Source organism: Rousettus aegyptiacus, unplaced genomic scaffold (assembly GCF_014176215.1).
Source record: "Rousettus aegyptiacus isolate mRouAeg1 unplaced genomic scaffold, mRouAeg1.p scaffold_m13_p_7, whole genome shotgun sequence".
Taxonomy (NCBI): domain Eukaryota; kingdom Metazoa; phylum Chordata; class Mammalia; order Chiroptera; family Pteropodidae; genus Rousettus; species Rousettus aegyptiacus.
The window spans coordinates 12643222-12667498 of NW_023416310.1; the positions used below are offsets into that span (position 1 = coordinate 12643222).

At 38.5% G+C, this 24277-nt stretch overlaps 2 protein-coding genes across 5 annotated transcripts; one reads left to right on the forward strand and one right to left on the reverse strand.

The window, feature by feature from the left end:
• Window positions 1-1895: 1895 nt before the first annotated feature.
• PFN4 (profilin family member 4) lies at window positions 1896-4742 on the reverse strand. 2 transcript variants are annotated; one of them, XM_016121800.2, is made up of 4 exons: window positions 4359-4742; window positions 3816-3953; window positions 2903-3008; window positions 1896-2430 (listed from the first exon to the last, which is right to left on the reverse strand). In XM_016121800.2, exons 1-4 carry the CDS (start codon window positions 4473-4475, stop codon window positions 2402-2404), a joined length of 390 nt encoding a protein of 129 aa, XP_015977286.1. In that variant the 5' UTR covers window positions 4476-4742; the 3' UTR covers window positions 1896-2401. The 2 variants fall into 2 exon arrangements, with proteins under 2 accessions (XP_015977286.1, XP_015977285.1); XM_016121799.2 differs by lacking the exon at window positions 1896-2430 and having other exon boundaries at window positions 2838-3008.
• A 719-nt stretch (window positions 4743-5461) lies between these two features.
• FAM228B (family with sequence similarity 228 member B) lies at window positions 5462-22868 on the forward strand. Of its 3 annotated transcripts, XM_036224905.1 has the most exons (9): window positions 5462-5622; window positions 6383-6513; window positions 12135-12203; window positions 13898-14086; window positions 14732-14812; window positions 17332-17419; window positions 17514-17670; window positions 19005-19112; window positions 21329-22868. In XM_036224905.1, the coding sequence occupies exons 2-9, from the start codon at window positions 6415-6417 to the stop codon at window positions 21429-21431; spliced, it is 894 nt and encodes a 297-aa protein (XP_036080798.1). In that variant the 5' UTR covers window positions 5462-5622; window positions 6383-6414; the 3' UTR covers window positions 21432-22868. The 3 variants fall into 3 exon arrangements, with proteins under 3 accessions (XP_036080798.1, XP_015977284.1, XP_015977283.1); XM_016121798.2 differs by lacking the exons at window positions 5462-5622; window positions 21329-22868 and adding an exon at window positions 19194-21277 and having other exon boundaries at window positions 5686-6513; XM_016121797.2 differs by lacking the exons at window positions 5462-5622; window positions 12135-12203 and having other exon boundaries at window positions 5686-6513.
• Window positions 22869-24277: the final 1409 nt, after the last annotated feature.

Genomic DNA, 24277 nt, shown 5'->3' on the forward strand with positions numbered 1-24277 from the left:
AGACTAATCCCACATCAAATTATTGACCTATAAAATAGGTCGTAAATAAAATGATTGTTGTTTTAAACCACTAATATTTGGGAGTAGTTTGTTATGCAGCAATTGATAACTGATGCAAAAAAGGCTCCTCGAGAAGGATGAGGCTCCTTCTGTATTCTACCCAACTACCTCTCTTGTTATACTTGTAACACTGTATCATCTGTCTTTTTTCCCTGGCAGACGGGATTCCTAGAGTATCCTAGTCATCTCAATATCCCATGCCTATCATATCACTTAAGAGCTCAGTTGAGGTTTGTTGACCAAATGAATGGTCACACATTTAAATGGGATATTGCAGAGTCTGAGCCATTGAAAGAGGCCGGGGAGAGAAGCATCTTAAGGCGAGAAAAGAGGGGAGTGAGGAAAGCTGCATTCCTGCTCTAATTCCCCCCTCCTTCGTGTGGGAAAACAGCACCTGTTCTACCCAGCTCTTTAACTATGACCCAAGAATGACTTATTTTAGGGTCCCAAGAATGATTCTCAATTCTAAAGAGGTTCTGTGATGTTCAGGCTACTGAGAATGGAGCGGGGCCTGTGCAGTTCTGGGTATACCTGGGTAAGGGGCTGCTCTCAGGGCAGACCTGTTCAGGGAACTAGGCAATTAGCATAGGCTAGAATGCTTGCACCATTTCCAGTCTGTTTCTTTTTCTCTCCTTTCTTCCTTTCCTCCCTTCTTTAAATATTCATCCAATTTATTCATAGATAAAAATTGATTTGCCCACTGTTTGATAAACATTGTGCTAAGTGATGGGATAAAATGATGAGGTGTGGCAGGTTAGGCATATGGGTAGAAAGCACTTTTTAATAACTTTAAAATAACGTTTTGGTAAAACTTTGAAATGGAAAAAATGAAGTTGAATACTTACCTTATATAATGTGCAAAAATTAACTCAAAATGGATCAAAGACCTAAATATAAGAGCTAAAATGACAAAACTCTAGAAGAAAACAGGAAAACCTTGGATATGATACCAAAAGCACAGGAACAAAAGAAAAATAGGTAAATTGGACTATATCAAAAATAAAACTTTATGCCTCAAAGGACACTATCAACAGGGTAGAAAGGTGTCCTATGGAATGGGAGAAAATATTTTCAAATGGCACATCTAATAAGGGATTAATATCCAAAATATATAAAGAACTATAACTCAACAACAACAGAAATCCCCAAACAACCTGATTAAAAAATGGGCAAAAGACTTAAATAGACATTTCTTCAAAGAAGATATCCAAATGGCCAATAAGCATATGAAATGATGCTCAACATCACTAATCATTAGAGAAATGCACATCAAAACAAGATAACTCTTCATACCTATTAGGATGGCAATTATCAAAAACCAGAAAACAACTGTTGGCAAAAACGTGGAGAAATTAGAACCTTCTCTATACTGATGATAGGAATGCAAAATGGTGCAGCTGCTATGGAAAACAGTATGGCAGTTCCTCAAGAAAAGAAAAAAAGAATTACCGTATGATTTAGCATTTCCACTTCTGGATATCTACTCAAAATAACTGAAAGCTGGGACTTAAACAGATATTTGTACACCCATGTTCATAGCAGCATATTCACAACAGCCAATGGGTGGAAACAATCCAAGTGTTCATCGATAGATGAAATGGATAAACTAGATGTGGTATAAATGTACAATGGAATATTATCCAGCCTTAAAATAGAAGTGAATTTTGACACATAGTACAACATGGATAAACCTTGAAGACATTATGCTAAATGAATAACCAGTCACAAAAGGACAAATATTGTATGATTCCATTTATATGAGGTAACTAGAGTAGTCAAATTCATAGAGGCGGGAAGCGGAATGGTGGCTGCCAGGCACTGGAGGGAGAGGGGAATAGAGAGTTAATGTTTGATGGGTTCGGAGTTTCAGTTTTGCAAGATGAAAAGAGCTCTAGAGATCGATGATTGGTGAAGTTTGCACAACAAAATGAATGTACTCGATGCCACTAAACTGTATGCTTAAAGTGGTTAAGGTGGTAAATTTTATGTGATGTATATTTTACTATAATTAAGAATAAATAAGAAAGTATAAAAAAATATAAAAGCAGAGAAAATAGTATAATTGCTCCCAATGAATACACCATGTGAACCAGTCAGTGCTCTTACACTCATGCCAATGACCAACACTTAAAAAAAAAAAAAAAACAAACGAACAAGTAAAATCAATCAAATAATTCTAATTAGAAAAGAGAACCTCTTGATCTGCTCCCTTAACTCATTCTGCCTTTTCGGTATCTTCTGCCTTGTGTTTTTCAACAACAAAATAAGGCATTATGTTTTCTTTAGCATCGATAGTTTTCTTCTAAAATATAAAAGTGGTCTTTCATAGTCCTCTGATAACTTAATTTCCTTTTCTTCTTAGATAGTCTCCTGAAAGGAAGAGAACATGGTTATTATTCATGAGCAGCAAATGAGCACCACAATATAATTCATTTATTTATTCATTCCATAAACACTGGTGAGTGACTACTATGTGCTAAGCTATGTGACTACTATGTTATCCGAGACTTGTCAAATCCATGTCCTAAAAGAAATTTAGAGGGAGAATGTGAGTCATGGCCATGATACCACCCAGGAAAGGATGCAGTTCACAGTGGGACAGAACCACCTGACCCTCGTAGAAGGAGACCACAGAAGAGTTCTAGCAGTGTCCCAGTCCCTGGAATCATTTTCCCTGGAGCTCGGCTGGACTCCATCCTTCCAGCGGGCAGTGATGTAAGGAACCCTAGTGTCCTTCCAGTCAATTTTTGTCCTAGCTGATTTGAATTGGGTGTCTGTTACTTGCAGTCAGAAGACTCCACTACCCTAGGGTATGAAGATAGGAATTGGGAGACAGACTCACCCAGCTTCTCTGTGGCTTCCACACAGACACTAGGATACATGCCCTCAGTGTAAGTTGCCACCAGAAGGTGCAGATGGGTCTTCACAACAACCACACCAGTGTTTTCCTGGATAAGAATAAAACGGATTGCCCTTCTCTTGGTTCTAATCTCAGGACTAGCAGTTACTCTCCAGCCATATTTTTCACTGTTTTCTGACTTCCATAGATTCATATATTTGTTTTTGGACTCTACTATTTTTCCCTCATTTAGTTATCTTTCTTCAAAAAGTTTCAGTTTGTTGCAATAACGGCATGTGTATTTCGAAAAGTTCCCCAATTGATTGTAAACATCCCTATTCCAATGAGAACAACTGATGTAATGGGAACGTAATACATTTTGGAATTAGACAGCTCCGGGCTTCAATTCCAGCACCTCCATCTTCTGCTGAACAACTGGAAGAGTTATTTAACTTTGTTTAGCCTCAGTTTCCTCATCTGTAAAATGAGGCTACTTAGGTTACACTATGGATGAAGTGTGCCTAATCCATAATTAGGGCATCTAGTAAATATGAATTTCATTTCCTTAATTCCTTATAGGCAAGACAGTCAGGAGAAGTTTTAAATTAAGCACAGGGTGATACATTTTTTTTTTTTTAAGAAGAAGAAGGATGTAGAATATGAAGGATGGACAATGGGAGAAAGAGACAGTTCAGACAAGGTTTAATTGATTCTGGAATGAACATTTCTCAAAATCAGGCAGTTGGTATTTTCTTTTGTATATGCTTTCTTGGCATTAGACTGCTGTCTCAAACATTGCCATTGCAATAATGGGCTTAGTCTGTTTTATAGATAGGATCAGAAGAGACCGAAAATTTGAGTCAAATTCTTTTCTATAAGTTTTTTATCCAGCTGTCTTTAAATCATCAATACTCACATTCTTAGCATAAAGAGAATAGTCATCAGCCCGGACACATTTGTAGTCCTTTTCCTTGAAATACAGTCCTTCTCTTCTGGCTCGCAAAGGGTTCTTGGCGAATCCATTCACAAGCGTTCGAACATCACTGGGCATTACCTGCAGAGGTTAAATAGACTAGGAGTAAGCAAACTGTGGCAGGCCAGCCACATTTGGCCCACTGCCTGTTACCATAGGCCTGCAAGCTAAGAATGGTTTTTACATGTTTAAGTAGTTGGGGGGAAAAAAATCAAAAGAGTGACATTTTGTGATATGTGAAAATTACATGAAATTCAAATGTCAGTGCTCATAAATAAAGTTTTATTGGGATATAGTCATACCCATTTCCTGTATTGTCTAGGCTGCTTTCCCATTACAACAGCGTAGTGGTTGTGTAGATGTGACACAAACCATATGACCCGGAAAACTGAAATGTTTACTATGGTTCTTCAGGGAAAAAATTGAAAACTCTTATGCTCAAACTTTTTTCTTTAAAGTTCTATGCGCAAACTTATTTTCCCTTACACTAAATCCTGGCGATGCTATGCACAGGATGCGCTCCTGGAGTCTGATGAGGGCTGCACTGTCCACATGCTTCGTTCCCAGGAGCGAATCTAACAGCAAGTTCTGCAGATGGCTCATGCTCCCTCCGCTCTTTTGAAAAAAGGCTGCAGTTGAAAGGATCCGCTCTGGCTAGCTTTTAAAGGCCTGTGAATACAAATATTCCCTAAGATACTTTGGACAGTTTTAGCATCGGCACATGTACCTGGAAAAGATGAAGAGTGAAAGCGACGGCCTGTCATCTAGTGTGGACCAATACTCAAAGAGGAAAACAGAATGAGAGAAAAATCACAGTTTACACGGAGAGGGGTTGTGAAGTAAGTTTGTCAAAACACAACTCTAATTTTTTTCTAGCTGTGTCAATGGTTCGCATCGGAATCATCTGGGATTAAGAAACAAGAAACAAAAGCCTGCAGGGGTGGAGAACCACCGAACTAAGTAAACAGGGCTAAACGATGTGCTGGTCACCAGTCCTCGCATTCCCTTCCCGCTGGCCTGCATCAGGACACCGATCAACAAACACCCCGGGGGACTGAACACGCGTTTAAGGCAGTTAAGTCGACACTTTCCGCACACGTCTCCTTGGACTGTGCTCATCAGGCCAATCTCCACAAGTACGCGTTCTTCCAGGAGATACTGAGGGCAGGTGCTCCTTCCCGCCACACACTTCGCGGCGGTTTGGCCCAGGGCGGGAGGGATCCCCCAGAGTGGGACCGAGGGTGGGGAGACGCAAGGCGGGCACGGGGGCTGGGGGCAGCGCGGTGGGACAGGAGGCAGCGGAAGCCACCAGGCTCCCCCCGCAGGAGCTCAGCGCTTCCCCAGGGGCTGGGCTGGCATGTTGAGCAGCTCCCCGTCAACGGACGCGGGAGGAGGCGGGGCGGGAAGGCGGCCTGCCGCCTATTGGCTGCAACAGCCGCAGAAGCGGTGCCGTCCGTTTGGGAAACCAGGACCTGCGAGCCCGCCTCCGCGCTGCCGGCTCCCCGGTGCCGTCTCCGCCTGACGCGGCCGCCGGGGCGCAGCTGCGCGACGCGCGGGGTCGCGGAGGCCGGGGCTGCGCGGCCGGTGGCCCCGCGGAACTCGGAGTCCTCCGCCCGCCTCGGCGCCTCGCGGACTCGTTGTCGTTGCCGCGGCGGAGGGGCCACGGGGGCGCTGCGTCCCGAGACACTGTCGGCGAAACGTTCTCACGTTCCGAGGCGACGGGCGCGAGCAGACCGCGCCGCCGGCCCAGGTGGGCGCCGGCTCCCGCCGCGGCGACGCTTCCGGGGCCGCGGCCGCACGTGGTGCAGGGAGGCCGAAGGCCCGGCCGGTCTTCGGTGGGCGCCTGAGGCGCCGGGAGCGGCCTGCAGCCTCCCTGCCTGACCGCACGGAGGTCGCAGGCATCCTGTTGACCGTGGGGAAGGGAAGGGACGCGGTCCTGGATGCTGTGGGTCTACAACGGAGCACGCCCTAATGGCAGCTTCTCCCACAGATATGGTCTGGTGGGGGGTAGTTTTGGGGACAAATTTTTGTCTGAAAGCCCCTCCTCTCTCCAAGAAGCCCTAGGTGCGTGGGCTTCAGTAGCCAGAAAGTTGCAACTCCTGAAGAGCCATAGTAAACATTTCAGTTTCCCGGGCCATATGGTTTGTGTCACATCTACACGACCACTACGCTGTTGTAATGGGAAAGCAGCCATAGAAAACTGCTGCACTGTCACTCCTTGAGTCCGGGCAGATAATTGCCACCCCGGCCCCTGTGTTGTAGCACGTGGGAAGCCTGAAATTCCAGGGCAAAGCGGGTCAGTGCAGAGCGAACCCTCTGCTTAAAGGAGGCTGGCTCTGAAGGCATTATCAGAGGCTATGGGAAAGGCTTCTTGTTAGGGAAAGTGTGGCCTCCTAATGTTCAGAATTCGTTCCAAGTCCGTTTATAGTCACAAGTATTAATTATTAATTAAACAGAAAAGAAAATAAGATGCCTGTGAATTCTCATTACTAAATAAGCTGCTTTTTCAGTTTTTCTAGGGGCTCTATTATTTGTGACCACAATGAAAAAGTTAGACAGTGATGATCCTGTAACTAACAAATTTCCCAAGCTCAAGAGCTCAAAAGAATGGTTGGAACCACAGCCACTTTCTTTTGTGGAGGTACATTAGTATGGCATTTTGAAGTTTATACTTGAGTAGTTGCATTGAGGGGCGGCTTGTGCTTAAACATATGTTTTTTTTTCTGTTTTCTATTTCATTCTGTTCTTTATTAGTTCCTTCATTTTACTGTTTACTCTGTTCTTATTTTCTACTTTCTTAAGGTATAAGATAAAGTTATAAAGTTTCTTTTGAAGAACTGCTTTAGCTGCATCACCCAAATTTACACGTGTTTTTTGAAGATGTTAATTTTTTCTAAATAACTTATTAAGGTGTAATCGATATACATATTGATATATCTAAAGTGTACAGTTTGATAAATTTTGTATGGTTTCACACATGAAACATCACCACAATCAAGATAATGAATATATTCGCTAAACTCAAAGTTTCTTCATTGTGTCCCTTGGTAATCCCTCCCGCTCTGCCTGTCCTCCAAGGCAATTACTGATTTGTGTTCTGTCACTATATTTTATTTTGCATTTAAAAATGTTTATATAAATGTAATTTTACAGCATGTATTCTTTTTGTCTGGCTTCTTTCACTCAGCATAATTATTTTGCAATTAATCGTGTTGTTGTGTGTATAATCCTTTTTTTTTTTTTTTTTTTTTTTTTACTGAATGCTAGATGGCCCCGTTTGTCCATCCTGTTGCTGCATATTTGGGTTGTTTGCAGTCTGGGGCTATTAAAATAAAGCCGTTAGGAACATTTATGTACATGGCTTTGTATGGACATATGCTTTTATTTCTCATGGTCGATATCTAGTTGTGGAACAGCTAGGTCATATGGTAAATAAATTTAACTTTTTATGAAAATGCCAGACTGTTTTCCAAAGTGACTGTGTTATTTTACATTTTCACTAACAGCGTATGAGAGTTCCAGTTATTTCCCATCCCAGCCAACGTTTGGAACAGACTGTGTGTGTGTGTGTGTGTGCGTGCGCGCATAATCTTTTTGAGATATTCTAAAAGGTGTATAATCACATCTCATTGTGGTTTTAATTTTCATTTCTCTAATGACTAATGATATTAAGTATCTTCCTTCCCATATATATGTTAATTAGCGAAGTGTATGTTTAAATATTTTGTTGTTTTTTAAATTGGATTGTTTTATTGTTGAGCTTTTATTATTGAGATATAACTCACATAACACAAAATTCACTACTTTATTTAAGTGTTCAATTCAGTGCTTTTTAGTATGTTCACAAAGTTGTGCAACCATCACCACTATCTAATTCCAGAACATTTTCATCATCCGAAAAAGAAACTTCATATCCTTTAGTAGTCGCTCTCCATTCTCTTCCTCCTCTAGCCCCTGACAATCACTAATCTACTTTAGATTTCTCTATTCTAGACATTTTATACAAATAGAATCATACAGTATGTGGACCTTTGTGACTAGTTTCTCTCACTTAGTATACTGTTTTAGAGGGTCGCCTATGTTGTAGCATGTATGAGTACTTCTTTTCTTATTATGGCTAAATAATATTCCATTACATAGATATACCACATTTTGGTTATCCATTCCTCACTGGATGGGCATTTGGGCTGTTTCTAGCTTTTGGCTATTATGAGTGATACTGCCATGGATATTTGTATACAAGTTTTTGTGTGAATATGTTTTCAATTCTCTTGAGTGTATAAGCTACAAATGGAATTACTAGGTTATATGATAACTCTATGTTTAACTTTTTTTTGCAGAGCACAGGTTATTTTCATTTTTTTTAGAATTACACAAATTATAGGTGATCATTATGTAAAATTTAGAGAATTTAGGTAAAAAGGAAAGATTAAAAATTAAAATCAGAATTTCATATAGTTGAAATCACACACATTTCAAGTTGGCCTTTTTCAACTTAATAATATGTTTTTAAGGTTCCTCCATGTGTTTTCATGGACATTTTTTTCCAAATTTAGAAAAAAATTTGACCATTATTTCTTCAAGTAGCACTGAATAACATCCCATTGTCTGGACGTACCCACCTACAAGGACATCCCGATTGATCTCAAGTTTTGGCAATTATGAGTAAAGCTACTATGAATAACATGCAAGTTTTCATATAGACATAAGTTTTCACCTCCTTTGGATAAATAACAAGGAGCGTGATTGCTGGATTGTATACTAAAAGTATGTTTAGTTTTGTAAGAAACCACCAAACTGTCTTCCAAAGTGACTGTACCATTTTGCATTTCCACCGACAATGTATGAGAGTTCCTGTTTGTTCACATCCTCTTTAGTATTTGGCATTGTCAGTGGTCTGGATTTTGGCCATTCTGATAGGTACACAATTGTGTTGAACTTTTTGAGGAACCGCCTATTTCCCACAGTGGCTGTACCATTATACATTCTCATCAGCAATGTAGGAGAGTTCCAGTTTCTCCACTGCTTGGATTTTATTGAACCTCTTTTATCCGTAAGCTTATAGTCTTCAACAAATTTGGAAAAAAATTTGGCCATTATTTCTTCAAGTATTTTTTCTGTTCTCTTCCCCTCCTTTTGGAAAATACAATCATATGTATAATGGCCTGCTTGAAAGCATCTCATAGTCCACTGACACTCTTAATTGTTAATTGTTTTCAGACTCTTTCCCCTGCATTTCATTTTGGACAGTTTCTTTCTACTGTTATGATTTTAAGTTTACTAATCTATTACATCAAATTTGCTGATAAGCCTGTCTGGTGTATGTTTTATCTTAAATATTATAATTTTAATCTCTAGAAATTTTATTTGGGTCTTTGCTTAGATATTCCCTGTCTCAAAATGTCTACTGTTTCCTCTAGCTTCCTGAACTTAGGAACTACAGGTATAATGATTATTTTCATGTCCTGGTCTAATAAATGTATCATGTCTGTTATTCCTGGGGCAATTTTGATTAATTCTCCTCTTCATTATTAGTCAAATTTTCCTGCTTCTTTGTATGCCTGGTGATTTTTTTTTATTGGACGCCAGACATAGTGAATTTTACCTTGTCGAGTGCTGGATGTTTTTGATTTCCCATAAATATTTTTGAGCTTGGTTTTAGGATGCAGTTACTTGGTTCGAGTGTTGCCTCCAAGGTTTGTTAGGCCGGACCCCAGTGGCATTTAGTGTATGGCTAATTTTGCTCCACTACTTACACAAAACCCCTCCAAGTACTCAACTCAATGCTTTGCGAACATGGGGTTTTTCACTCTGTTAAGAGGATTAACTCCTGGGGCTGTGTGACTTGTAGGGATTGTTCCCTCCACTCCTTTCAGGTGCTTTTCTGTCCAGTGTTTCTTTGGGCAGTTTCTCCATGTGCCTATAGTGCTCAGTATTCAGCTTAAGAATCAAGGGGAACCCTCTACAGATCTAATCCTCTGCAGAGCCCCAAAGCTCTTTCTTTGTGTAACTTTCCTCTCCCGGTACTCTGCCTTATGAACTGTAGCTGTCCTGTTTCATGTTTCAGTTGTACAGCATAGTGATTAGACATTTATATAATTTACAAAGTGATCCCTGTCTGCCCCTCTCCCCCCGCCCCGATAGTCTAGTACCTATCTGGTACCATACATACTTATTACAATATCATTGACTTTATTTCCTGTGCTGTACTTTATAGCTCTGTGACCTTTTCGCAAACCAGTTTTCCTTTTTTTTTTCTGCTTCATTCTTTTATTGATCACTTTTAGCACTCCAGTTATCTACTGGTTAAACCTTTTGCTATTGTCTTATAAGTCAGTGTAGATCTGTTTGTTATTTTCCAATCTATTTTTCTCTCTGTTTTTCAGATTGGATAATGTTTAATGATCCGTGTTCAAGGTCACTGACTCTTTTTATGTCATTGCCAATCTGCTATTAAGCCCACTGAAGTCTGTTTTTTTAAATTTAAGAACTGTATTTTCTACTTGGTTCTTTTTCATAGTCTCTATTTCTCTGCTGAGATTTTCTGTCCATTCATTAAGAGCATATTTTCCTTTAACTTCTTAAGCATAGCTATAATAGTTGACCTAAAACCTTTGTCTGCTAATTCCAACATATGGGCCATCTCAGAGTTGATCTCCATTAATTGCTGTTCTTTTAAGTATGGGTCGCATTTTCCTGTTTCTTTGTGTGTCTAGTAATTCTAGACTATATTTTGGACATTATGAATGATACATTATAAAGGGTCTGGATTCTTTTATATTCCTTTGAAGAATATTGAGTTTTTGTTTTACCAGGCAGTTAACCTGACTGACCTCAAACCCCAAACTTTGTGTGTCCTGCAATTAGAAGCAGATGAAATCACTGTTTAGTCTTTTTTAGCTGTAGATGGGCTGCATGGCGTCTGCCTTATACATACATAGTTCAAGGATCTGCCAGAAATTTGGTCAGATTTTTATTTTCAAAATTCGTGGCATCCCCTCGTGTGGCTTTCTTCTTTCAAATATTTCTCCCCTCACTTTCCAGCTCCTATGGTTGCCTCGAACACTGTCTTCTAATTCTTGAAACTGTAAAACTACATGTTTCTGAGTTTGAGCTAACTCCTTTAGCCCTGACTGAGGCCTGCTCTTAGACAAAAGTCCTTAAAAAACTAAAACTTATCCAGTGCTGTTCTCTTTTTCCCAAGTTCTGATTACCCTCTACTTTCTACATGCTTTTGGTCAGTCTCCAGTGTCTTCGGATTGTTGGTCTTTATATTTTTGTCTAGAATATCAATTCCATACCCATCCGGGTTTTGAGAACAACAGACTTGCCAGGAATAGCAATTCTGTGAGGTAGAAAGAACAAAGAAAATGAATTTGGAGTTAGACACATTTGAGTTTAAATTCTGGCTCACTGCAGGTTTTTCTAGGCTTCTGGTTGTTACTTAACTCCCAAAAGCCTTAATATTCTTGGAGAAGGTTAGTTCTTGGATTTTGAGATTTTACTCATCTGTTCTAGAAATGAGTAGTGGAACTGAAGACAACTATTTCCAATGACAGCTAATTTGAAATTATTTAATTTTTGTGTAATTATGAAAGGATTTCAAAGGCCCATCTCAAATGTCTCCCACTTTGGTAATCTTTTTTTTTTTAATTTAATATAATTTTTTCATTCTAGTAAACAATATATATTGTAACATTTGCTATTTTAAATCATTTTTAAGTATATAATTCTGTGCCATTACATTCACATGTATGCTAGAAATCAACCTCTTGTATTTTCTGGCAGATATTGTGGAAGATTCATTATGATAATGGAAAAAATTATTGTTATGATTATTTCCTGAAGGTTGTGTTGCTTTAAAATCTAAAACTGTGACTTGTATATAAAAATACGTATTATCTGATAGCTATAATGACTAAACGAATTCAAATAAAGGCCTAATCGTATCTATTTTAACCCATAAAAGTAAAAGTATATTATAGTATGTGAAAAAAGATGACTTCTACCTAACATGTGACTCTGGACAAATCATTTGTACTTGCAGGGACTCAAAATGTCTGATCCAAGTTATTTTTGCCCTAGAATGAGCTTTAGTTGAAAGAAGATTCAAATCCTCTTTAAGAAGTACTTTATGGCATATTTTAGGTATAAAAACTGGATTTACAGAGAACTTTCCAGAGATATGTCTGTCATATAAAATATGTCTATTAATTTGATTTGTTAAGATTTGATTTTCAAAATTTTTTTCTGTCATTTTAGCAATTAGCTAAAGAAGATATTGATGCAGCTATTATATCAATATTATATAGAGAACACTATGTAATTAAGGTAAGAATTGGCTATAGAATATGTCAATTAAATTTTTTTCCATTTTAGATGTAGTCCATCATCATTATAAAAATTTTAGAAAATATGGAAAATAGAATTAAAAACACTCATAAGTCCCTAGGATTAACCTTAAGAGGTCTCTGAGATTGCTTTAATTGACTTCCTCTCTTCCTATACTTTGTGGAATTCTTTCACAGAAACCTTATAAGAATTTTTCCCTTCCCGCTTGTTCCTTCATCTTAGTGGGGTTTCAATGAAGTCACTATGTATCCTTAAGAGCTTTAAGGGCTGTTATTGGAGTACAGTGACCAGCTGTTACTTACCAATACCTAGGTAAAAACCTGACTTTAACTGTAGCAGGATGGGTTTAATTATGAGACAAGACGAACATCTGTGTGAAGTATAGTAAATGCCGGGTGGCTAACTTGTTTTTGTTTTTAAGAATTTTCTTTAGAGTTGTTTAAAGAGGACAGGAACTATTTGAGAATGGTTGAAGTGTGCTATTACCTGAAGTAGTTAGGGAGGGAGAATCCCCACAAAGTAGGAAGCTCTCAGGGGTTTTTTTTGTTTTTTTTTTTTTTTGAATTTTAAATTTTATGTTGTTGATCCTAGTAATTACATGATTTCATTTGCTAGATAAAAGGTTGATGAGTTCTGGTGAGAATGATTTAGTTTTAGCCTAAATCGGGCATTTTTTTTTTGCAGGCGGCTAGCCATTTGGACCACGTTGTACTACACTTCCGTATCTTTGCTTTTGTCTCTTTTTTCCCCCATAGAATATTCTTACTCCATATTCTCTTTCTTCCCTTCTGGTCCTAGATAACTCTTCATTTTTAAGGCCTATTCAAAATGGCTCCCACTTTGAGAATATTTTTTAATTTAACAATTTTTCTACTGTAGTAAAATATATATAACATAAAGTTTGCTATTTTTAACTGTACCATTCAGTGACATTAATTACATTTACATGTTATACAACCATCACCACTATTTCCAAAACTTTTTCATCACCCCAACTGAAACTTTGTATTCATTAAGTAATAATTCCCCATTCTTCCCTCCCCAAGCCTCTTGTAACTGCTAATTTACTTTTTTTCTGATTTACTTTCTGTATCTATGAATTTGCCTATTCTGGATATTTCATATAAGCAGAATCCTATAATATTTATCCTTTTATGTCTGGCCTGTTTCACTTAGCATATTGTTTTCAGGTTCATCCATGTTGTAGCACGTGTTGGAACTCCACTCCTTTTTTGTAACTGTACATTATTCCATTGTGTGTGTGTGTGTGTGTGTGTGTGTGTGCACGCGCCACATTTTGTTTATACATTCATCTGTTGATGGACACTCGGGTTGCACCTTTTGGCTACTGTGAACAATGCTGCAACGAACATTGGTATACGAGTATCTGTTGGAGTCCCTGTTTTTAATTATTTTATCTATATTACTTGCTATATTGTCCCTCCTCCCATTGTTTTGTAGATTTGTTTTGTAGTCTTTCTCTTCAGGGAGAGCAGGCAGGTTGTCTAATTTATCCACCCATTCTTTGTTTCCACTATAGTAAACATCACACAGTAGAAGCCAAGTAAATAATTGAATTAATGAATGACTTCATGGAATATAAATTATGTTTAAATTTTAGAACACGAAACCTTTAAGATAATATATATGTCTTTTCTATCACTATTTACTAGGAACTAGATAAACGTTTACAACATCATGACTTCCTAAATGCAAGAAGAAAAGAGATGTTACATAAAAGATGGGTTGACGATGTGGCAGATCCTCTCCAGAAGAAAATTATAGAAAAAGTTGGTTCACAAAACATTAAGCAAAAGAGACAAGAAGAATTAGATAGTTTTTTAAAATATGTAAATAAAAAGGTACTAAGAGATCATTCGATATCTTTTTCAGTTGTTTGAAAAATGATGGTTATCTTTATTTATAATCAAACAAACAGCCTGCCCCTTCCTACTCTCTATATGCATAATCTACACCCTGTTATAGGATATACTATTCTTAAATCCGGGGAATGTGAAAGGAGAAGGGAGGAAGGGTAGGTCTGTACATTAAAATAATTTTTCTTTGATGTTCCCATGTGATTATTAATTTTATATACCAATTAAAAAATTTGGACTTTCAGTTCAGAATATATATGTATATACACACACATTTGTTCTGAAACATGATTATTTACAAAGCTATAAAACATTTTTGGTTCTTCTGGCATTCTAAAGAGATCTGAGATGTTTGACTAACAAGCATTTAAAAACAAATTTTCACATTTTTTAGTGTTCCAACGTTTTTAATTAAAATCTTGTGTATGTTAAGTAGATTCCTTCTATCACTATAATATTTATTACTTGTATATATTAAATTTAATTCCAAATTCGGTCTTCTCTTCCCTTTTGTGTTTGTCATTGATGCCGTTTCGAAGCATAAGAATGGGACTGTATGTGACTCTTACTGTTATGCTAAAAATTAATTGCACACCTCTGTTTTATGTGCGGTTTATTTCCTTCCTATAGGGAAATGCATTTATAGAGCATTATGATCCCAACGAGTATGATCCATTTTACATGACCAAAGAGGACCTGAATTTTCTGAAGGTAGGATAGATTTCTTAGTTTAACTTTGGCGTTATGTGGTTGGTTTTTCTGAGCAGCCCTAATATATGATTTGTTCTTTAGTGATTCCCTAAAAACGTAGTAACATCTTAAGAATAGTATCCCATCACTGTATCTTAGAAAAGGAACAAAAAAGCCAAAGTCCAAAGTAAATTCAAGCTCTGTAAAATTTTTAAATGTTGTATAATAATTGAGTAATAAGTAATGTTTAAATTTTTCATAACTTTTTGTTACAAAAGTAATACATTTATTTTAAAAAAGATAGCTAAATGAGAAAATCAATTCTTAAATAATTATTTAAACCATTCAATTCCATTATTCAGAATGAACTCGTTAACATTTTTCTGTATGTCTTTCAACACTTTTCTATAGTTATAGGTACACATTTTTATCTTACAGGAATGGGATTATACCATATGTTTGGTTTTATAGTCTGCTCTTTTTCCTCAATAGTTTATGATTTGCTTATTTCTTTGTCAACAAATGTAAATATATAAGTTTAATCACTGCATGGTATTCTGTTAGTAATAGTGGCTAACTTGCACCGAGGGCTTAACCAAATGTTAGGACTTTTCTTTTTTTCATTTTAGTTCATCTTCTACCATGTCAGGTTATTTGTTCAAAGTCATGCAGCTGTGAACAGCAGAGCGCAGATGTGTTTCTAACCATATACTACTGGTATCTTGCTAAATCATTATTTTTGACACATTCTGTATTGTGAACATCTAGATTGCTTTAGCTCTATTGGTTATAAATGACATTGTGATGAACATCCCTGTAACTATTTATTTATTTATTTATTTATTTATTTATTTTCCTTAGGGTACATTACTAGAAGTAGAATTGTTCTGAGTTAAAGGTTATGCATGATTTTGATTCATATTGCTAAATCGTTATCTAGAACGGACCCACCGGAGTCCATTTTCTCACACTTTTGCTAATAGTTGATATTATTAAATAAAACAGAAAACGTACCTTGAGTCATAGGCATTTTAAACTGCTTGCATTTGCATGCAAAGCAGGTCCTCCTCACCAAAATCGGGGTATGTGTATGTGTGTATGTGCTATTGGCCCTATCTTTTTAGGTGAGAGTTAAAATTGAGAGTTTAGACATATATATATATATATATATATATATATATATATATATATATATATATATAACTAGTAACATAGCTAGTAGGGGGCAATACTAGGATTTGAAACCATATCTTTTTGATACCAAAATTCCATTCCGTTCTTTTACCATGCTGCCTTTCTAAATGAAGCCGATAGGTGACCTCTTAAGGTAAGCTGAGCACGCTGAGGTTGTAGCAGCAGTTCCCAAAGTGACGTACATAGACCTCTGAGAGTCCCAAGACCTTTTCAGGTATCCACTAGGCCAAATAGTTTCGTAATAGTGCCAGATATTGTTTATCTTTTTTTGTCGCGTTGACTTCTGCTCTGAGGGTGCGTCAAACTGCAGGTGCCTCAGAGCAGCCTCCGTCAGTGCCTCCACACTGTCCTGCGGGCGTGTTCTTCATGGCCATGCGCTCTCAGTCAAAAAAAAAATTCACTTGCACTTAAGAATATCCTTGATCAAGCAGTCAAAGTTATTAATTTGATCAAATCTTGCTCCTCACGTGCACGTCGTTTTAACATTCTGCGTGATGACATGGGAAGTATGCGAAGAGCACTTATGCCACATGCTGAAATCCAGGATGGCTGTTTGAACCGTGAGCTGGCCTGGTTGATTTTTTTTTTTTTTTCACAGAACACCATTTTCACTGGAAAGAATGACTTACAAAACTATGGTTATTAAATCTTAGGTATTTGGCAGATATTTTCTGGAAAATGAACAAAGTGAGTCAGTCATTGCAAGAAAAACAACCGACAGTATTTGTTGTCAATGATAACATGTGAGCTTTTAAGCCAAAAATTTGAATTTTGGAAAAATCATATCACCGTCATGAGTGTGACAACATCCTAATACTCAAAGATTTTACTGATGATATTGGTAATAATAGTGAATGTGATTACTGTATAATGAAATGTATTAACACTTGAAATATCTCACATAACTCAGTGATCCAATTTTTTTTCCCCAAACAACCAATTCATGACATGGATAAAAGATCCATTCAAAGTTCAAGACAGACCAATGGATTTTAATGAGGCAGAGTTTGTATGATTCACTGGTAATAGTTTTAGATTCTATGTCATAACTAACTTAAAGAAACTACCACTTGTTGAGTTTGGGTATAGTATCTGAGAAGAATATCCACAATGATCTGAATAGGCTATTAAAACTAGAGTTAATCACAGCTGGAGGGCCTTGCTAAGAGATGTACTGGAGTGCCCGCATCTCTTTGTTGTGTGTTAAATATATACAATGGTTAGACTGACATTAGTTTGTAGATCCTGTATTCTTGATTCTTTTGGCATAAGAGCCATAAATGGATGTTTAGGATAGACTGAAAAAGGTCTGAAACCCAGTCCTCAATGAAATGCTTTTCTTGTAGGTTACCATCCCACCATTTCGTGACCCTTTGAAAAAGGCACAATATGACAAAGATGATGAAAAAAGAACTCTTCTTCAGTGTGAGACTGGTACTTAGTTTCTAATTATTGTGTGATTTCATAACCCAAGAGCAATGGGAGTTGTATTTCAGTATGCTAATTCAAGTGACTAATCTTCCTGCAGGCAAAATATATACAATGAAAGAATTTAAAGAGATTGAGAAGGCCAAACTGCATTCCAGATTCCCAAGAATTTCTAATCCAAGGCACTTTATGACTCCAAATGAATGGCTTAAACTGCCTACACGCTATATAGAAAGTGAATTTTGTAAAAGGAGCAGGTAAAGTTTAATATTATAGAAATTATGGAACCTATTGGAATTGGAAAACTTTTTCTTGAGACTATATTTTGTCATAGTTATGATTCTCTTTTCATTTTTCAATGAGAAATCTACTGTATTTCTTTGTTCCTCTGTATGCCATGTTTCTTTTTTCCTGGGTACTTTCAAGATTTTCTCATTTTCTCTGGTTTTCATTAGCGAGACTGATGTGTCTAGGTTTTCCCCCTCTCTTTCCTTCTGTTTATCCTGCTTAGGCCTCACTGAGATTCTTGTATCTGTGGTTTGCTATCTTTCATTTTCTTTTTTTTTTTTTTGGAAGTTCTATGCCATTATTACATCAAATATTTCTTATGCCCATTCTTTCTCTTTTCTTCTGAGATTCCAATTCTATGTATGTTAGACCATCTGATATAGTCCCATGGCTACATAGCTTTTAGAAACTGTTTTTTTTTTTTAACTTTTTTTCTTATTATATTTCAATTGGTCAATTTCTACTGACCTATCTTTAAGTTCACTGAGTCTTTTCTCAGCTGTCCCATATATACTGAAGAGCCTATCAGAAGAATTCTTCATCTCTGATGTGAAGATTTTTATTTCTAGTATTTCCGTTTGATTTTTTACATAGTTTGCATTTCTTCTGAAATTCTCTGTGTTCATACCTGTTGTTCACCTTTCCATTAGATTGTTTAACATAATCATTGTTATTTTAAAGTCCCTATCTAATAGTTCTAATAGTTCTGACATTAGGATCATTTCTGAATTTGGCTCTGTTGATTGCTTTATCTCTTGATAGTGGGTTATTCTCTCTTGCCTTTTTTTTTTTGCATGTCTTGTAATTTTTTATTGAATGCCGGATATTTAAGGTTATTTTGTCTTCTGTTTTTTGGCACATCCTGTAATTTTTGCTTGAATGCTCTTCTCGGATATGTTAACACAGGAAACGCTTTTGTTATTAATAACGCTTTGTACACTTATCTAGACGCTTGCTATACCTATTCCTTTTCTTTTACTCAAAACATATTTAAAAATTCACATTTTTGATAAAAACTCATTCTAATTAAGTCAGAATCAGTATTCTTGATTCTTTTCATGAATTCTTTGTGTAACCATTTGCATGCCAGGCACAGTTAGAGGAATGGCCAGTCTAGGTTCTCAGTAAATAGTAAACTAATCTCCATCATGGTTTCAGCAACTCTTACACACTCAAGAATGCACCCAAGTTTGAAGTAATGGTATTTTGGACAACATACATAACAATGTGCAGCAATAATTTCTATAAGAGTATAAGCTTGAATTGTTTTCAAAACATCCTCATATGTGCTATCTTGTTAAAGGTTAAAAGTGAAAGCGAATTATAACATTAGTAGTTTTGATTGGAAACCCTTGGAAAGAGCTCCTCATCTTCTGGAATCCCCGAAAAAAGAAAAAGCAATTATTTGCAAGTAAGTCTGTTCTTCCATAGCTCTGCTCTTCTTTCTTTTAAAATGCTTCGCTGTGTTTCTACCCTTTGCCATCCTTCTAAGTTGCTGGAGTCAGTGCTGAGGCACATGCCAGACTCCCGCGGCAGGACACCAGGGCATCTCCCACCACTGCGTCTGGGCGAGGCGGCACCTCTCCTCAGCTCCTTCTCCTTTTAAAGAATGAACAGCTGGCACATTTGGGAATAACCAGCACAGGCACAGAAAAAAAGTTGTTAACAACTCATGTTAAAGTTACAGGTGAGGAGATTTTAATTGAATTGGAACAGTATACGTGGAATTTTGGACTGGCTTCGGTGGGTAGTAGCTGTTACAGTACTGTACGCAGAGTGGAGAGATGTTGTGAGCAGAGAAGTGGTACACGCTCTGTGTGTAATGTGGGGAATCATCTCAATGAACTGGGTATGGAATTAAAAGTAAGAGATTTCTCTGCAGAGTGAAATAACTTGTTAACTCTGATTACAATAGGATCCTTCAGACATTGCCGGAGGGAATGTAAAATGATGCAGTAAGTTTGGAAAACAGTTTGGCAGTTTCTCAAAAGGTTAAACATTACATTATATTCCCATGTGACCCAGCGATTCATCTATTTGGTTTCTATCCAGTAGAAATGGAAACATATGTTCTTATAAAGACTTGTGCCTGAGTGAGTGTTCATGGCAATAGCCCAAAACCGGAAACAACCCACATGTTCATCAGCTGGTGAATGGATATACAAAATTTGGTATATTAATATATGGAATACTATTTGGCAATTAAAAGGAAAAGAAATACTGATAAATTCTGCAATGTGGATGAACATTAAAACTATTATACTCAGTGAAAGAAGACAATCACAAAAGACTACATATCGTATGACTATTTATATGAAATGTGAGAAAAGGCAAATCTATGGAGACAGGAAGCAGATTATTGGTTGCCCAGGGCCAGGGCTGGGAATGGAGAGTGACTGTAAATGAGCATGAGATTTCTGGACTGATAGAAATGTTCTAAAATTAGATTGTGGTGATAGTTGCACACTTCTGTAAATATACTAAACATCATTGGTGTGTACACTTAAATTAGATGAATTTTATGGCGTGTAAATTATAGTTCAGTAAAGCCATTGATGATGATAAAAAAGAAGAACCTAGCAAGGCAGAAGAAAAACGAGCTTGTTTGATGTTGTTTAGGGAGTCGGCTTACAATACTGTGTTCCTAAAAAGCCCCAAACAAGGTGTAGTAGTTTCTGTTTTGCGGAACGGGCTCAGAACATGATGAATAAATACAGTGTGGCAGAAGCCGGAGGGCTCACAGAGATGCTCGATGTCGGCATGGCCAGCAGGGAGAACGACTAGTTGCCTTACAGGACACTTCGTGACTTAAAGCAGAAACGGATGACTATCAGAGATGGAGCTGGCCATCGCGGACGTGTCCTCGAGGTGTGGTTTAACAATGTGCTGCTTTTTGAATAGGAGCTAAAATTGAAAGATAATAGGAAATAGTGAAACTAAGCCCTGCTCACTTGGTAGCTGAGGCCTTACAAGATGGAATCATTCAGATCACTCTTGTATACTTGTAGCTTCCAAAAGAGTAAGTTCCTCTACAATCCTTAACTGCTAAGGTCTCTCACAGACCTGTTTGGGTTAGGTTTTAGGATAACAAACATCTCAATCCTATTTAATTCCTATAGATGGTATAAAATGAGGAGTTTTGTCCTTCAATACCTCTTCTAACAGGGTGAGACCCAGACAGGAAGGAGAATATCACATTGTTGAATACCTATGCTTACATTTTAGACTCAAGTCTTAGTCTATGAAATCCCCCCTAGCAGGAGGAGGAGGAAGATTAGACTCTTCCATGAACGAGGGAAGCACCCCAACCATGGATCAGGGGTGGAGAGGGCACATTTGTCCCTGGGAGAATTAGACCTGCCCAGGGAAGGCACATGGACAACTCTGCGAGGGGTCATTGATTCTGCAGGACGCTCACTCAGCGGATTAAGCAGCAAAGAGATTTCAGATGAAAATATTACTGGAGCAAGGTCATGCTATTTCTTTTTCTTTTTCTTTTTCTTTTTTTTTTATAAAAACATGCAAATTCATATAGAACTCATCAACTTCAGATTTAAATAGAAAATTAAGTGCTACAATCGAGTCGATCGTTAGGAGAATTCTTTCCTTTCTGGTTCTTCCCTACAGAAACAAAAGTTCTTACTTTCTGAGAAAAGAACCTCTGTGTCATCAGGAGGGAAAGAATTCCAGTCCCAAGGAAGCCAACTCTGAAGGACACCTGTCTTCTTGAACCTCGGCCGGCCAGGAGGAAGAAAGGGATGAGGACCAGGATGTGAGAGCTGGGGAGTCCTGTTTTGCAATACATAAGGCAGCAATTGCTGGTACCAAAATCTGAGCAGCTGCGAATGTCTCTGTATGGCAGACTTCCAGGAAGAGAGGAGGCAGTGGGCCTGTCCCAACTCTCACCCTCCCCAGCAACCCCGCCCCCCCAAAATAAATAAATAAATAAAAGAAAGGCCAGGGAGAGAGTAGGAGGCTGAGGCAGGTTTCTTTTATTCAGAGGGAATGGAGAAAGTTGCCTCTGGGAGCTACGCAGAGGAGGTGCCCTCTGGTGGGTTGGCTCTAGGATTTTCCTCGCTCCCTCTCCTGCGTTTTAGCCCTTGTCCTCTCTCTCCACCATCTCTACCACCTCTCTCTACCTTTTATCACTTGTCACGTCCAAGCCAGGCCCAAACTTTTGTTCCCCTTAATTCAGCTGAGGCAGGTAGAAAAATTTCAAAAGGACTATATACTAAATTAACGTAGTAAAATTTAAGAAATAAAGTCAAAGCCCAAACATTTAAAATGTAAAATGTGTGGAAATATAGGTGTTCACAGAGCGCAGATTTCGCTTCCCAAGGTAACTAGTTAAACTTGGCGCTTTGACTGGTCTAGCCTAGCCTACTCCCTCCAGGTCGAGGTGCTACTTCTCCCCATCGGTTCCCTGTGTCCTAAAACTCTGGAGTGCAGACTCTTTGAGGAGTGGGTTTTGAGAAGTCACAGCCCACCCTCCCCAGCTCTCAGTTAGAAATTATACAGGGGCGGTCTGTTGGTCTGAGTAGGTGGGTATTTCCAATCTTTCTTTTTGTCTGACTGTCTCTCCATTTCCCTACTCCCACCCTAAAGGGTAAGGGAGCTCCTTTTTTAACTCACTCACAGGATATGTATTAAAACTATTTTGTGGTTTAACTCCTGTTACTCTCATATTTTAGTATCTTCCCACACGCTTGCTTTCTTCCTCAGAATTTTAACAAGTGCCTACTCCGAGTGTTTGAGGGGCTTGGAGACATAGTGGTAAACAAAAATAGATAAATCTCTCATCTCGAGCAGCTTTCATTTTGATGGGGGAGACAGACAAAAAAACAAATGAATAAGTAGACAACATCCCAACAGAACAGGTTTAAATGGACAGGGAGGGGGAAAAAATTACATTGCTTTATTATCATGCCCTACAAACCCTCCTTATGTAGTATAATGATTATGTATATCTCATATTTAACCAGCCCCAACCAGGATCATTTTTTATTTTTACACTTCCAACCCTTTTCCTGCCCACCGTGCTTTCCCTCCAAATTCCCCCCGAGTTCTGTGAATAGGACCATATTCTAACCAGGACCCCTCAGGACAAAAGTCTAGGGGACTTTTTGATTCTTGGCTTTCGCTTGCTTGTCATGACTAATAGGCAACGAACTCCATCTCCTCGTTCATTCTAGTTCCTCACTACCGCCACTGCGCTCTTACCTGGCCCCTCGCACTCGCCTCCTCACTGGCCTTCCGGCCTCTGCCCTCGCCCCTGTATGATCAATTCTGCATGTAGCAGCTGCATTCTTTAAAAAAGTTAATTAGATGAGATTTCTCCCCTACTCAAAACCCTCAGACATCTTCCTCTCACAGCACCTGGTCTTCCTAGGTGGTCTCCCATCTGCCTAGGTGGTCTTGTCATGCCTCTAACCGCCTATGTGATCAAGCACCTGTCTCTTCTCTAACCTCATCTCCTGCCTTTCTCTTCTCATTCACTACGCTCTGGCCTCACTGGCTTTTGCTTGTTTTTGGAACATGCCACCCTCACTCCCATTTCGGGCTTTTGCCTCTGCCAAACCATCTGCCGGAACACTCTCTCCTCAGCTCTTTCCATGTGTCACTCCCTCAGTTCACTCGGATCTCTGCACAAATGTCATCTCTTCAGAGAAGCCTTCACTGACTTCTCTACTTAAAACTGTCCCTCTCGTCCTACCCCTCTTACCTGTGAAGAGGAGATGGATGCGATTCTCAAACGGAAGGCCGGACGGTCCATCCCTTGTAAGAGGAAGGCAGGCACAATACATGGATATGGATGAAGCTAGCTTGATGAATTTTGTGTAGGAAGATCGTTTACTTCTGTTTACTTCATTTTCTCAATCAAGCGAGCTGGTCCATCAGCTGATAGTGAAGGTGGAGGATAGAGATTCAGAGTTTTGAAAAGAAGGGAAGAAAGGAACCTAGTATTTTCTAAATCGCAACAATCCTAGTGTAAATTAGCACGGCAGACACTGACATCTGCGAGCAGGGCTGTAGGGGGTCCCCCGCATATAATGGGGTTGGCCGTGTCCCTGCATCTTTCTGAATCCAGACAGAGTGAGGAGAGAGGGTGAGGCAGGTTTAGGTGAGGACCCTGCTTTTGAGAGGAGTCACTCAGCTCCACGAGGAGGACGACGAGGCCTCAGAGGGATCAGCCCAGCTTAGCCCAGGAACTCTTTCTGCGTTATAAGCCCCTTATCCCTATATCACATTTAACTCTTCTGTCACCTTCAAAAGGTTTTAGCAACTGAGGGGCACACACCCTGATCCTTGGCTGGTAAAAGAGGACAGTAAAGAAGGCTGCTTCAAAGGAAGCCATCTGTCAGCAGGAGTCACTCAGGGTGGGGACCAAGGAAGGCATTCAAGAATCGTTTTGTGTCTAAGAAAAGCATCTGCAATAAACTTCAACTAATTTTTGAGTTCAGTGTCTGTATGATAATTAAGAAACCACAGTACCATGTGTTGACAGTTACTGCAAATGTATTTTCCCCAGAAGTTAAGAAATACTGCCTGAAAGAGACAATAAAAATAGGAAAGCTA

Bases quoted from the DNA above. Each gene is read 5' to 3' on its own strand.
- PFN4 (XM_016121799.2), bottom strand. From the start codon at position 4,475: ATGAGCCATCTGCAGAACTTGCTGTTAGATTCGCTCCTGGGAACGAAG. The intron at 3,954-4,358 runs GTAAGGGAAAAT...TAACCTCTGCAG, and splicing joins TAGCATCGCCAGGATTTAGT to GTAATGCCCAGTGATGTTCG. The intron at 3,009-3,815 runs GTGAGTATTGAT...ATTCTTATCCAG, and splicing joins ATTCTCTTTATGCTAAGAAT to GAAAACACTGGTGTGGTTGT.
- FAM228B (XM_036224905.1), top strand. From the start codon at position 6,415: ATGAAAAAGTTAGACAGTGATGATCCTGTAACTAACAAATTTCCCAAG. The intron at 6,514-12,134 runs GTACATTAGTAT...CTGTCATTTTAG, and splicing joins AGCCACTTTCTTTTGTGGAG to CAATTAGCTAAAGAAGATAT. The intron at 14,813-17,331 runs GTAGGATAGATT...CTTTTCTTGTAG, and splicing joins AGGACCTGAATTTTCTGAAG to GTTACCATCCCACCATTTCG.